This window comes from Pseudorca crassidens, chromosome 3 (assembly GCF_039906515.1).
Source record: "Pseudorca crassidens isolate mPseCra1 chromosome 3, mPseCra1.hap1, whole genome shotgun sequence".
Classification (NCBI taxonomy): domain Eukaryota; kingdom Metazoa; phylum Chordata; class Mammalia; order Artiodactyla; family Delphinidae; genus Pseudorca; species Pseudorca crassidens.
Window position 1 is genome coordinate 95,628,505 of NC_090298.1, and position 15,020 is coordinate 95,643,524.

At 47.2% G+C, this 15,020-nt stretch overlaps 1 protein-coding gene and 1 pseudogene across 5 annotated transcripts in view; both read right to left on the reverse strand.

Annotated features, from left to right (window-relative positions):
• Nucleotides 1-7,970: 7,970 nt before the first annotated feature.
• On the reverse strand, nt 7,971-9,560 carry LOC137221588 (uncharacterized; annotated as a pseudogene).
• The window catches only part of SEMA6A (semaphorin 6A), a 129,097-nt gene continuing 122,047 nt past the window's right edge, over nt 7,971-15,020 (reverse strand). For all 5 annotated transcript variants that reach the window (XM_067731499.1, XM_067731504.1, XM_067731503.1 and 2 more), the window contains one exon: nt 7,971-12,220. In XM_067731499.1, coding sequence (XP_067587600.1) covers nt 11,022-12,220 — 1,199 coding nt within the window. In that variant the 3' untranslated portion in view covers nt 7,971-11,021. The remainder of the gene's footprint in view (nt 12,221-15,020) is intronic.

Here is a 15,020-nt window from a genome sequence, read left to right on the forward strand (position 1 = left end):
GAGAGGCCACAACAGTGAGAGGCCCGTGTACCGAAAAAAAAAAAAAAGGCTGGGGATGGTCCACCACTCTCTCCTTTGCTCTTCCGGTTGACTGAGAAAATGGCACAATTAGAAACGCTTCTCGGATCCAAAGAAGGAAGGCACACATTGAAAGTTGCAGAGCTGCCCCACCCATGCTGGATCACGTGCTTTGGGGCTGTTACATGAGAGTGAAATAAGTTTCTATCTTTCAGCCTCCACGTTCTGCTGTTACTTTTTTTCAGTAGTTAAATATGTACTGCATAGCGTATGGTGTCAGGCAGTGAATTAGGAATGGGGACGCCTGCTTCTTGCCCTCAGCCCTGCCAAGAAAGAGCAGCGTATTATTGAGCCACCTCTCATGTCATGATTTCGTCTTCTCCAAAAGGAGAGGGGTGTTGAACTCGATTTCTCAGCACCGTGAGATATATGCTAATGACTCTCACTGACATTTTTGGTATAATGCTTTACAGTTGTAACAAAGTAGTTTTTCTCTTGAAAGAAATGTCACAAACTCTTGGGATGAGACATCCCAAGGGATGGGCTTGGGACTGAGTGAGTGGTACATCCATCCAGGCTAAATGGAGCTGAGATTGGAAACGCTCTGGACCCGGACAGGGCAGCACTGCAGGTTAGCTCAGGGAAAACGGCTGTGAGGGTGTTGGCATAGAGTCCAAGGCACCAAAGCAGACAGGCAATCCAAGACCGCCGGGCATCATGCTGGTGCCACGAGTATTGCCTCAACAGCAAAGGCGGTGAGTGAACCTACAGCTGTGTTCCTCGCAGTGCTTTCTGGGGCCCGTTCTCGAGGCCAGAGAGTCCTGCCCAGAGGCACCACTGGGGCCAAGGAGACAGGAAGAGTCCTGGCAGCAGGGAAGGCAGGATTCAGTGACAGGACAACCTGTTCTCCCCAGCCGGCCATCTGAGAAAGGAGGAGGGGCACAGCACTGTAGTGTTTGGAGCCCCCAGGCCTCCGAACGGTCATCGTGTGGCTGAGATGGCCGCAGCAGTGAGAAAGAGCCAGAACCCTATCGGGCCAAGCAGGGCTTTTGTTTAACGAGGTCTGGCTGGCTGCTTTTGTTGGCAGATAAGGAGTGTTTAGGAGAGAGAGAAAAAAGAGACATTTTCATTATCAGCAGGATGGAGACTCAAAGTCATTTATTTAATTTGAAGATTTAAAGGACTAGGATCCCATTTTGGATGCCAAGTTGGAGAAGAAGGATACGGTGGGATTCTGGGTTTTGTAAGCACCAGTAAACATTCACCTCATGTGACTTTTTTTTTTTTTTTTTTTGCGGTACGCGGGCCTCTCACTGCTGCGGCCTCTCCCGTTGCGGAGCACAGGCTCCGGACGCGCAGGCTCAGCGGCCATGGCTCACGGGCCTAGCCGATCCGTGGCATGTGGGATCTTCCCAGACCGGGGCACGAACCCATGTCCCCTGCATCGGCAGGCGGACTCTCAACCACTGCGCCACCAGGGAAGCCCCACCTCATGTGACTTTTACACACTTCTGTGAAGTAGATGGGGCCGCCATCATTGTCTACTTTTGCACATGGGGCAAAGGACATGCCAAGAGTTTGAATGACTGCCCCACAAAAGGGGAGGCCAGCTCAGACTAGACCCACAGACTCACAGTGAGATGCACTTCCTTCTCAGCTGCTTTGCCTTGTGAGAAGTGAGAACTCCAGATTGCCAGATGAGGGCTGACTGTCCCTAAGAGCCTCTAGGGGGCTGGCCTTGGTGGGCCTGGTCTTGGAGCACCTCACCCTCATGACACCACTCCCACTGAGCGCTGCTCTGTCCCTGGGCCCAGGCTTGTCTGCTGCTCTGGCCAGGTAATTAGAGAGGATCTTTTTGGGTCACTCTTTCCTGAGGACAAAACAAGCCCTTTGGTTTCTCAATTAGAAATCTCAACAGATTGAGTGACAAGGAGAAGTTTTTGATCTTGCTGTTATAGTCACCTAATTAAAATGAGAGGCAGATGCTCCAACACCTAGTAATTTTCACCTCACTTACTTTAGCTCCAGTTACAGCCCTTCCCTACTGACTTACACTGTTTTAATTACAAAGTCAGAGGGAAATAAGACTCTTTACCTGTTTCTATTCATACATGTCAGTCTAACACATTATCTTTTCTCCCCAAGCAAGAAATGTGATTGCAGGACTTCTCTTCACTCTGGAGACAGAGGGGGATAAATCTTTGGTTCTTAAAATTAAACACCAATAAGAATTCAACGCAGCCAACACCTAATCAGACTTCAATAGACAATTTTGTTTCAGACAACAAATGTATCCTTTTCCCAGGAATGGAGGAGGCAGGTCTTCAGAACCACTGCATTTGGTATTGTCTTGGAATGCACACTTTGGAATAGAAACCTTCCTTTTCAAAGTTAATCGGTTGTTGACTCGGACCCTATAGATCAGGGAAAGTTAATCGTGTCAGAGGTCGTTCAGTTTACCGAGTACGTAATTAAGTAAATAGCACCGTGCAGCAGTTGGAATTATGTGTATATTTTATACCAGAACTACCAAAGTTGGTGCCAGCCAAGCCTTCATCTTTACTAAAAAGCATATTTGTGGGCTTCCCTGGTGGCGCAGTGGTTGAGAGTCCACCTGCCGATGCAGGGGACACGGGCTCGTGCCCTGGTCTGGGAGGATCCCACATGCCGCGGTGCGGCTGGGCCCGTGAGCCATGGCTGCTGAGCCTGTGCTCCGCAACGGGGGAGGCCATAACAGTGAGAGGCCCGCGTACCGCAAAAAAAAAAAAAAAAAAAAAAAAGCCTATTTGTGTACTGAGAAAAGGCTTGTGGACTGGGAACAGGTCTTCAGCTGGCAAACAAATAAACAAACAAGCAGCAACGCTCCAACCAAGCAGAAAGAAAACAGTGGGGTTAAGAAGAAGGGTGATTTTCCTCTCCCTCTGAGTGACATCTGTCTGAGGTTACCAGCTGAGCAGGCAAGTGAAGATGCTGGCTTCCTCAGAGGGCTATGGAATAGCCCGACACGGCGACTGGCTGGGCCGCACTGCCCCCAGGGCAGGAGGGAGGCCAGCCACCCACTCCAGACAAGAGGGCCCTGCCTCTTCTGCACCATGTGCCCTCATACCAAGCAGCATGTGAACTCTAGGACGGCCAGTCTTCAGCACTGGCAGCATGGAACATGGGCAGTGATGTGGCAGAGGAAGATAGTTACCTAGGTGGAGGCCATCTCTACCTTCTGTCTCCCATCGGGAGAATCATCCCACCATTGACATCAGAGATGATGTCGAATTGTTTAGTTGGTACCCACAGTGCCAAAGTGGCCAATGGGCCTAACATGAGAAGTCAGCAGGGGTATTTCTTTCTTACCTCTTCTTCTCATACTTACTTTACCTCATTCTTCTATAAAGGGAAGGGTAGGCAAATGCTTTACCCTTCTAGATATAGGGCATTTCTTCGACTCTGTTCCCAATTAAGCCTGCATTCTCTTAAGCTTCTTACATTTCTCTTGTGCTCTGTGAGGCTCGGGTAAAAGGAAGAAGCCCTGAAAGCCAGGCCTTTTCTTCCACTGAGGCAGCCCGTGTCACTGCCCCTGAAGTGGGAGGGTGCATCTCAAGAAGGGAGGTCACGGAATTCGGCTTCAGCTCTTTTTTTTCCTGCTTTGTTGACAGTTCCTCATAACACTGCTGGCATCAGGACTTTGCAGACGCAGGAAGGAAGAGATGTATTCTTTAATGATGGAAAAATATTAGCGCACAATACCCTTAAAATAGAACGTGTGCGCCTGGCCTTTATTTGGGGGATTTTATTGTTGTTAGCCGCCGCTCCTGGGAAATGCTCTTGGGGGGCTTTTCCCCTTTGGTGAAACAGAATAATTGTGTAACCTGAGGTGTCCCCGAGAGAGCTGAGGGGATGATGTCAACACACAGGTTTTGGAAACATGACTCCATTTTTATTTCAATCACTGTTCCAATAGATCCCTCCTCTCCAAACTCCAGTTTCTGTAAAATAAGAAGAATCATACATGTGCTGCTGCCCACCCCACTAGGCTGTTCTGAGGATCTAATAATAGAACGGACAAGATTATGTCTGCAAACTGGAAAACGCCCCCGACGTAAATTGTCATGTCATCCAAAAGCAGAAGCCCCTGCTCCTCTTGGGTTGGCACCATTCCACATTTCATCTTTTATGAAGCAAAAGTTAGCCCTATTATTGACATTCGTGCTTATGCACTGACACGGGCCAGGTCTGCAAAATGTTCTGTGTCCACACCTGAGAACTAAGTTTCTTACCCTCTCTCTCAAACACCCACTTTCTCACCACCCTGTAACATGGTCAGGGCAGGTGTCATGATGAACAGGATGACAGAGAGCGTTTGGCTCACAGACAAGAGTTCTCATCATCTTCCTCATCCTAGGAGACCCCTGGGAATCCTGCTGGAGTTTCTTTCATGCTGGTTACCTGGCATTGCTCTTGTGTAATGTCACCTTCATCTGTTTTTTTTAAAAAATGAAAATCGTCAATGAGAAAAATGCCTCCAATTTCATGGTTACTTACTTTCCCCTTCATTAGCATCCCCTTATTTGGACTGTTATTGCAGCTCCATCAGCGGGACCAGTAACTTGCTCTGGGGATGATGTTAGTGATTCTCAAGGGAAAATCTCCTTTTATTTGAAGAGATTAGGAAGATTAGGAAGAATAAAAAACTGCTAGTCACCTCGGTCAGCATCCGTGGGCTGCCAGCGACCCGTGTCCAGGCCCCTCTGCAAAGGTCTTGTCTCTCACTCCTGAGACTGTAATTTATGACAGTTCACATTTGACCAGAAAGTGCTGAGGTGGAATGCATGTTTTACCAGGAAGAGGGGTGAAAGACCTCCCAAAGGGTCTACCTTCAGCAGACACTGGTTCTGACCCCTGTGACATGTTTGGTATTGGACACCAAGAGGAAAAAGCCTCATGACAGCAGCTGTTGGCACATGTGTGCAGGGATGTGTTTGCAGAGGGGGATGGGGAACTCCCCACCACTCATCTGCCTCTCTTGATTTACTCAAATTTCACTTCCATTTGCTAGAGGGACATCTGCACATTTTTCTGCCCAGTCACATTGAATGCACATCAGTTCAGATATAGCTCTCTGTTGAGGTCAACTGCCCCCCACCTCCAGGCATCCCCGGGGGGTTAGAGCTAAGGATACACAATAGTCTAAATGGAATACTGAAGATCCCCATCTGTCTGGCAGGCCCGATCAATAAATGTGAGCCCTTCCTTCCCAATTCTGTACAAGAGACACATCACCACGTGGGGTTAAGACAGGCGTGAGGTGTGGGTTTCTAAGGGTTATTGAGTCCAAGCACCCAGCTGTGGCAGTGCTCAGCCAGGTCGAGGATTACGCTCTTAATTGTGTTATTTTGTTACTAAAGGGTCTTTGAAATTCCCCTTACCCCTTTCCCTCGAGCAAAATATCCCATGTCTGAAATTGATTAGTACTCCCCACTTTTGTTTTGTCTGACACTTTTGTTTCACTTGCTGAATGACTTTTTTGGAAAGAGCTTTTGTTCATGCAAACGCCTAGGCACTATGGTTCTGGGCATCTTGTTTGGCTTCTGCCAACTTAGGAGACTGAACAATGAGACCAGTTTGTGTTTGCTTGGCATGGCACTTAAGGAAGGCAGGCGGGTCTAAGACATCAGCTCTGGCCCCGTGAAACACCTAGCCTGTTGGCAGTGCTGGGACAGCCACTCCTGAGAGCCAACAGTCTGAAAACATCTGGCAGAAGCCACCAACCCTGTAACAGGCAAGCAGGCAAACACAACAATTCAAAATCTAGGTTATCTGAGGCACTCCTCAGGCCTGAGCAGGGACATCCCTGGGGCTCCAGCTAAAATACAGGCTGCACCTGTTCAGCTTCTGTCACCTCTTCACCAGACAAGAACAAAGCTGACTTCAGCAAAAGCCACCATCCCAAGTATCAGGTTGCACTGCAGGGACTGTCTACAGTGTGATCTGAGCTCCAACCGACCGACTTGCCTCGGCCCAGATGAAGGAATTTGGGATGCCCAGCTGGGGAAGAGTGAGGCGTGTCTGCGGGCCTTCCTGTGACAAAGGATGGCAGAGTGATTTGGGGATGAAGTTTGGGAGGAGCGAGTGTCAGGTCTTTTTAGCTAGCATTACTCTAATGATATGAATGAAGAGGGCATGAAAGACAATAAATTCGTCCTTGGAAGAGTGTTCTACTGCCAGCTTTGGGATCGTGGCAAGTCCTTTCACTCAATGGACCAAAGCTTTCTCATTTTTTAAAATGAAAGGGTCAGACAAGCTGTTGGCCATTCTCTCCATTTGACGTTTGGATATAACCAGGCAGGGCAAACCCGTCAGTCACGTAAGAAGGAAGCTCTTCTGACCGACAAAAGGAGGAATGGTCACAGAGCTGATTCAGTTCTGTTTCCTAAAGAATCCGAAACTGGATGTGGGGTTTTCACGCATTGCTCCTACCAATTTGGCATGCCACGTGGTACATTGCCCAGCAGCCAGCAGCCTCTTCCTAGACCATTTCCACATTACTGCCAGGTAGCTTTCTAAAGCACAAACATATATATGTGCTTGTGGCTTTATAGTCTCCAAATGCACTCCACTGTCCATCAGCTAAAATCCTAGCACATGGTCCACAGGCCGCTCCCGATCGGACCCCAACCCCCTTCCCAGCCCTGGCCCTGTCAGGCTCTCTCACAGACCCTGCTCAAGGTCCACTAAACCTTCTGTGTCCCAGTCACAGCACCTTCGGCACCTTTGTACAAGTTTTCCCTTCTGCCTGCCCTAGCCGTCCAGAGAACTGATTCCGTAAGGACCAGCTCGTGTGTAGCCTCGAGCTCCAAACCTCTGGGCCTTTTCCTCAGCACTTTGTTCCTGTCTCCCAACGGCAATTACAGAGGCCGTGTCCACTCTCCTTATAAATGAGGAGGCAGCAACTATATTCTAGTCAACTTTTGTGCCTGACAGCGCCTCGCCCTATGGGTGGGATTCAAGTAACACAATTGGAAATGAGTTATCAGAAGGTGACTAGATCATTGTAGGTGTAAATTGAGGTCCAGCCGCAGCTTCCCACACTCAAACTGACCCAAAACACTTGTAAAAAATTATTTCAGAAGGTCAAAAGTAAAATACTACAGCTGAAGACCTATTTAAATAACTGTTTTAAAAATATTCCAGAGGGGGAAGAAAAGCCCTGATCTAGGCATTTCAAAAGGCTACCCTGCAAAATGAAAATCAAGTGCTGCATTGCACTATAGCTCTGACCGTGTCTTCTGGCTTACAAGAGATAGATGCGAACAAAGAGTAAAATCCTGCACCCTCCACCTTATTAATATGTAAAAAGGCTGAAGTCACATCTGTGCAAGGATTTTTTTTTTTTTTTGCGGTACGCGGGCCTCTCACCGTCGTGGCCTCTCCCGTTGCGGAGCACAGGCTCCGGACGCGCAGGTTCAGCGGCCATGGCTCACGGACTCAGCCGCTCCACGGCATGTGGGATCTTCCCGGACCGGGGCATGAACCCGTGTCCCCTGCATCGGCAGGCGGACTCTCAACCAGTGCGCCAGCAGGGAAGCCCAGGTTCTATTTTTAGTGGACCTTACATAGTAACATCCTAGCCTTGATCTCCTTAACTATCAAGCCTACCATAAATGTTTGATGATGAACAAGCCCATAAAAAGAAAATGCGTGAAATGAATTGAGGGAGTCAACGCATGCTCTGCCTTTTAATTACCAGTGGCTTCTGCTCCGATCCTGCTCCAGACTGGGTGCAGGCAGAGAGAACACTTCAATAATTTGGGGAGCAGGGTGTGGGTATTGCAGACAAATGGTTCTAACTACATTGTGATTTATGCTTTGGAAGCCAAATAGAGATGGAGGAAAGAGGAGCACCCTAGGCAAAAAGGGGGAAATTATGAGATAAATAAAAGCATTCAGGACACAAAAGAGAATGTAGAACAGTCTTGCTTTATTACTTTTAAGTAATAAAGAGCCTTTTCCTTGCCTTTTTGTCTTTTTTTCCCTTCTTTTTTTTCTTTTTTACAACATACATTAAGTCGTGAATCAGATGTTAGGGGGTGTGGAGATGGAAGGAAAATTGGTGACATCACAATATTTTTTACAACTTTACAACAAATATAAATCTGAGTTGGTTGCATCTACCAGTGTCTAGCAAGGGTGGAAAGCAAAGGCACACTCAGGTTTATGGACCCTCTCCCCACACGCTGTGGGGAGCAAAAGAAAAAGGGAAAATACTTAAATGCAGAAGACCAGCTCAATACCTGTGGGCATTTCAGGGTTAACACCACAAGTGATGGGTTGTGGGATACAGGGACTGGGGTGGAAGTTTGACACGGGACTCTGTAACACAGCTGAGGCATTGATGCCCGCACATGGGGACGAGAGAGCAGGTGTTGCACCTCAGTACTCCTGGGAGTGAAGCTTGGGGGAGAGGGTAGCAGGGTGATACATACCCACACCTTCCTAAGTTCCACATTTCTAAAGAAAATAGAAGGAAGAAGACAACATCTCTGTTCCTAGCAAAGTTTCATGGTTTCAGGGTACAGAGTTCACGGGGTGTGAACATTGATTCCACTAACAAAACAAACAAAACAAAAACATAACACAAAAATAACAAAAACCTATCCCGAACAACAGCAAAACTGCAAGGGGTGTTTGGAATAAAAGGCTGTGCACGTGCCCTTGCGACACGCCCAGGTCTCACTCTGTTTACGGAGGTACCACTTTTCACAGCCAATTCAAAATTATCCCCAACTGTCTTTTCTAGAAAGTTTTCTTTTTAAGACAATACTAAACCCAGAAGATCAAACTGGAAATGAAAAAGAGACAAAGAGACCACTAAATATACTGTTTAGCTGTTTTTAAAAAACCGATAACAACCAACAATGCTCACAGTTTACAGTATGTTGACAATTCTTTTGTTCGTGATAAGAGTAAACAAAAGTCCCTTGTGTGTGCTTGAGCTAATGAAAACCAAGGGGAAAAACACACGCCCGACCCCCTCCCCCTACAAACAATACCCGCAAAAGGATAAAGAAATTTAAAAAAATTAAAAACCTTTTGCCCCAGTCAACGTTTTTGTAGCATCCATTGTTGTTGGCCTTGTACTTGGAGTTACTCATTAATCACAGCAGGGACCAGCCTGCCTGCATCTATTTCCATGTCATTTCTTTGTGAGCATTGCACCTGTGTGCTGCGCACATGGCTTGGAGACTCCACCCAGGTGCTTGCCCAACCTCACTGCTGTGTTCTCCAGGCAGTGGACACAGCAGGAATGAGGACTGGGATGTTAGTCCCTTTTCTGCTGGCTAATGAGGATATCATCATTTTGAAAGGATCTGAGAATACAAGGGAAGCAGGGAGCTCTGGAGGAAGAAAGGAGATTTGCCACCCACAACACTGGGGTCCACGCTTGGCAGCATGGCCAAAGGGTGGTTGGAGTTGGCACGACCAGAAGAATGCGTGAATCAGAGGGTGTGGTGTCGCCCAGCTTTCCCAGGCTGCAGGATTGTAACCATCACCACTGCATTGCTCTTCCATCTGCTGGACGCTAATCTTCCAGAGGGCTGGACTGGGGGTGGGGGGAGGGAGGGTTAAATAAATATCTGCATTTATTTCAAAAGGGGGAAAAGTTGATCATAATGACAGTTTGCAAGTGTACACAACTCAGGGTGTAAGGCACAAATTTACATGTGGAAAACAGGCTATTCACAGATGTAACCCCACGAAAAACCTGTGTGATCAAACCATTAATTGATGCAAGGTAGCAGCCAGCATATTAATTAGTTCACACGGTTGGTGGATTTTGTTTTCTGTCTCACATGCAAAGTGAAATGAGATGGCGTATCACAAGCTGGTGCCTTCACAGAAAGTAGGAACCACTGACAAAGCCATGTTGGCAGCAATGGGACGCGATGTTCCATTCTAAAAGTTCCTCTCCTGGTTGCTTTAGAAGTTAGGATCTGGAAGGACTTTTAAACTAATTACTCTTTTGCATGTTATAAGCCAGGGACCTGACCAGCAAATTTAACTGGTAGATTTAAATAAATATTCCCCTCTTAAGTTTTTCCTTTAGCTAGATATCAGTCCAAACACAAGCTCAGGATTCCAGCTGCAACTTACTTACTCAGTGAATTTATTGTAAAAATAAACTCAATTATTCCAGTTAATGGATTTCACGTTAAATAGTTTTAACTGTCAAAGGACTTTCTGAAGAGCTGTTCAGAGGACGGTATGTGGAGAGTCCTTTCCTTAAGGAAAAAAGCGTGAAAAATAAATAGTTACTTGCGTTAACGGTCAGGTTATTTCATTAAAAGAGAGGAGCAGAAATTTATGACATAGTTGCCCAACATGGCATTCATCTGCTATAACAGAAAGCTGTAACACTGGTGGGCATTTCACAGTATCTGCGCATAGTAAACTTCTGCCCTTGTTAACGTCTGAGTTAGAATTATCAATGAATTCTTTTTTTTCTTTTTAATTGTCATGATTTTTAAAAATGTATCTGTGTTTTGCAGGTTGGAACGCTAGCCCAGTTGGGCAGCGCTTGGTGCAGTCATGGACACAATGTTGCAATTGCCGTTCACGCGCGTGTGTGTGCATGTGTGTTACGTGCGCGTGCGCGCAGACTTGCGCGCAGGCGCACACGCGGGGCTGGGTGGGTGGGTGCGTATGTGCTTTTGGCTCATGTTTGTGATGCTGATTGAAGTCTTTCGTGAGTCCGACCTGTTGCAGGGCGTGGGGGAAGAGTGAAGGAAGAGAATGGAGGTGAGTCCCGCGTCGCGAACCTTCACCGAACAGCTTGGCCCAATTTTCAAGAGCGCCTCCCCCGCCCCCCGCGTCTCAGGGGAGGACCCAGAGTCCTGGGCGCCGCCGCGGCCGTCTTGGTCGGGTGGGTACTCAGCAGCCGCGAACCTTGCTGAGCTGAGCGGGCGCCTAGCCTTTCCTGCTGGTTCGACACCTGACCCCTCCCCCAGGGATTATGTACACGCATCGTTGGGCTTCATGGAGGTGGAAAGGGGGGCAAAGGAGGGTTTGGGGGGCACGTCCGGCTTTAGCGAGGGCGTGCGCTTCAGCCCCGCCCGGGTCAGTGAGTTGTAGGCGTTGAGGCTGGGCTGCCTCGAAACAGTCACGGCCTGGCCCGAGGGCTGCGAGCTGTGCACCTGGATGGAGTCCACCCTCTGCGGGGCGGGGGGTGGGTTGTCTCCCCGGCCAAAGCTCTGGTTTCTGGAGAGGTGGGAGGAATTGGAGGAGTTAGTATTGTTTCTTTTGAGCGTGGCGGCCTGGTGGCTTCTCGTGAGCGAGTTCGTGGGGTAGCTCCTCTTATAATCAAGCCCGTAGGACGAGGAGTGGTGCATCTCCAGCCGCTTGCTCAGGCCGTTCTGAGACAGGGAGGCTCCGGGAGGACCCAGGGAGGCCTCCCGCTGGGGGACTTTGGGGGGCAGGCTGTCCAGGTTCTCCACCAGGTTCACCCCATGGTTGGGACTCTTGCTGCTGAGATGTTCCTTGATGGTCTTATATTCCAGGGTGGCCGCCTGGTCCTCCAGCGCCAACTGGGCCACCTCGCTCATTTTGGGCTGGTCCACGTACTCGTGCTGGTAGCCCTGCTGCGTGATGGGCAGCACGACCACGCTGGGGATGTGGCTGGGGGAGGCCCGCAGGGGCAGGTCGGTGGGGATCACGGGGGAGCCCATGGGGGGCATGTCCTTGGTGCAGGCGTTGATGAGGTTCTGGTTCCTTTCCCACTCGCGGCTGCCGCGGTTGGGCTTGCGCTTCTGCTGCAGCGTCGGGGTGGACTCTGGGGTAGGCAGGGCGGCCAGGTCCAGGTGGTGCTGGTCAGCCTTGATGAGCATCTTAGCGGTGTTGCTGGGAGTGGCGAGCTTGCCGTTGTGCATGAGTGGCGTGAGGATGGCCTCCGGCTTGGGGTCTTTGGACTGGGTGTCCCCAAAGAGGCCGCTGAGCTTGGTGACGCTGCTCATGGAGCCGCGGCGCGAGTGGGCGAGCTCCTTCTCCTTGCGGTGCACGGAGGACACGTCTTTGCGACGGTGATCACAGACGCAGTAGACGATGATGCCCGAGAAGACGGCTCCCATGACAAAAGCCAGAATGACCGCAATGGCCAGGAGGGTGACAGGAACGAGCTGGTCGTGGCCTTTGAGATAACTCTCCCGAATCACTCCTGCAAAATACATCGCATATGGTGTTAAGAAATGAAAGCAGACCGTGAGGCTGATTTTTGTTTGGCATGCACCCAGTTAATTAATAACAGTAATAAGTGAGAATAGCACCTCCGCAGAACTCGTCTTCAAGACACCGTTTGCCAAACGTTAACTAATTAATCCTCCCCACCCCACCCCCAAGTATGTAAATGGACTTCAATTGTTGCCCTCTTTGTGTTCTAAAAGTGTTTCCCCCTCTTTTCAAGTATAGGCTCTTTCTACTTTGCTTCACTCCATGGAATATGGAAGTTTTTCCTTTCCAACATTTATCCTTCTTTCCCTCTCATCTCTTTTCAATCCTCCCGGTCCTAAAACTGCGAGATATTTTGAGTCTGGGGGAATAGGCAACAATTTTATGCATGTTAAATGAACAAACTGCACATCACTCCAGGCTTCCAGGGACTTTGCTGATGACTTCCTGTGGGCAACATGGCCTCTATCTGGAGAAAAGCTGGTTAGCATTTCAACCAACTGGGGGAAAGACAGGGTGTATCATTTATAGTGTAAGAGAATAGCTAAAGTGCACAGATTACAAATATTTATGCTGATTTTGCATCACTTCTACAAGGGAGAAGAAAATCCCTTGCACACTCGATTTCAGATAAATATGCTAAATGTTTGAATGAAGCTCTTCCCTTACTTGAGCTGAAAGAATATTTAGAAAAAGAGACCATTTGGGCTCCTGTAGTGAGTTTGAGAAGTGTCAGGTATCATTACCGCTAGAGTTTGTTGTCACGGTGAAATTCTTCAGCAGAGCTAATCTCTTCAGTTTAATAAAAATTGTGTGGCTCTACCTGTCAATAATCTTACACTACGTAAACCAAGATGCCGTGTTTCTGAAGAAAGTGGCTTTCCCTGGTCCTGCTTAATTAGCCACCAAGCTGAGAGACTAATCAAATGCAAACACTGAAGCTTTTATTTTTTTAATACCAAGTGAGAATACACATCACAATTGTCAGATCTTAAGTGCTTGATGCAGTAGCTAAAAAAATAAAATCTCAAATACCTCAATTCCTGCCTCTGGAGAGTGAAAGAACATGAATACATTAGAGGCTCTGCATGGGCTGAGGAAATGTAAACATTGTTCCTATTATGGAAATGATAGTAAGACAGAAAATGTACCTTCTCTGGTCTCAGGAGACACATTTTTCATCGACTAAATCAACTCTTTCTGGAATATGTTTAATGTGTTTTACTGGCAGATATCAGTGGCATAGAATTAGACAGAAATGAAATAAAAATCTCTATCCCTTCCCAAACCCACAACACACAGCCCTTACACTTCTGCTGAAATGCTTTGTGTCACAGCTGAGACCTTGAAGAAATGCAGCTTTGTCACGGAGTTTTTCTGCTAAAATATTTTGATTGGTGAAGCAGTGGTTTTAAATCTCAGAAACCTTAGCCTGAAGAAGAAAACGTTCTCTTTCTCTTTTCTTTGTGAACTCTCCTCCTCCCCCCAATTGTGACATCACAGTTGGTTGCTGTGGAAATGATTGTCCTGTGACAAAGGATTGTGACTTCAGGTGGGGGGATAAATAGAAGCAGCAAATATCTCTTGAGAAATAAAGATTCTGTGATTAAACAAATGCCCTTGGTAGTGAAGGGCAGGGGAGGTAATTCACCCCAGGGAAAAGATAGTAAGACACTGAATAATTTCCATATGTGACACTTGTCAAATATTTCAAGATTTATCTTCATGAACTTTTAAGGGGTAGAAACTGAGAAGCAAAAAACGAGCCGGAAATTCAGCTGTAACTCACACCTTATGTGTTGTGGAGCTCCCCAAACAGCGGGGTGTCTTGTGTCCAAATATGTTTGAATACCTAGTCACCAAGGAACTGTGCCAATGAGAATTTCTTCCTTAAATTTGCATTTCCTTGTTGTAATGCTAAAATAGCATCTGATTTTCTTTCAATTTTGATTTTGAGTGGGTTTCTACTGAACATCATTTTTAACCACCTACATATGATGGTACAAAAAATGTACACCTGTGAATAAAATGGGTTTAATTTTGCGTATTGGTGATGTCACCGGTGCGGGGTAGTAAATTTTTTCATAGCAGTGGGTATTTCGTGGGTCCCTTCCAGCCAACTGTATTTACGGGGGCTGGGCCTCCCCAGTAGATTCATACCTGTGATAGGTAGTTATCTACAGTTGACTTTGGGATTTTACAATTTAAATTACCATCTCAACAAGAGAACTATAGAAAGCCCGAGGCTAGAGCAATCCATTTGTTTCCTTTATTGTTTAATTGGGAGAACTCCAAAATTTTAAAGTTTATCTATTGCTTCTTTACTTTTAGCTCCCAAATAATTTTCTTTCATGTCTGAAGGTCCTTAACTGTCTTAGACTCGTGGACCCCACTCGCTCTTTCACTGGGAAAAACTCTTTTAGTGGATGATATTTGAGTTCACGTTTCTGATTGTTAACAAATCAAGCAGGGTCTGACCTTTGAGAAAAATAGTGTCTCAGATGGCTTTCTCTGGCTCATTTTGTTATGTAAATAGTGTCCTTAAAAATCTTTCTGCATATACATCCCTCTTGCTTATAGCTGATTCACTTTGTTATAAAGCAGAAAATAACACACCATTGTAAAGCAATTATACTCCAGTAAAGATGTTAAAAAAACCAACCAAACAAAAAACCTTTCTGCGTTTCTTCGGCTTTGAGATATCGACCGTGAAGCAGGTGGCTTCCCTCATCCACCTGTGCACATTCAGAAACCCCACGTCCAAAGTTAGAAACAGATCAGAGATTAAG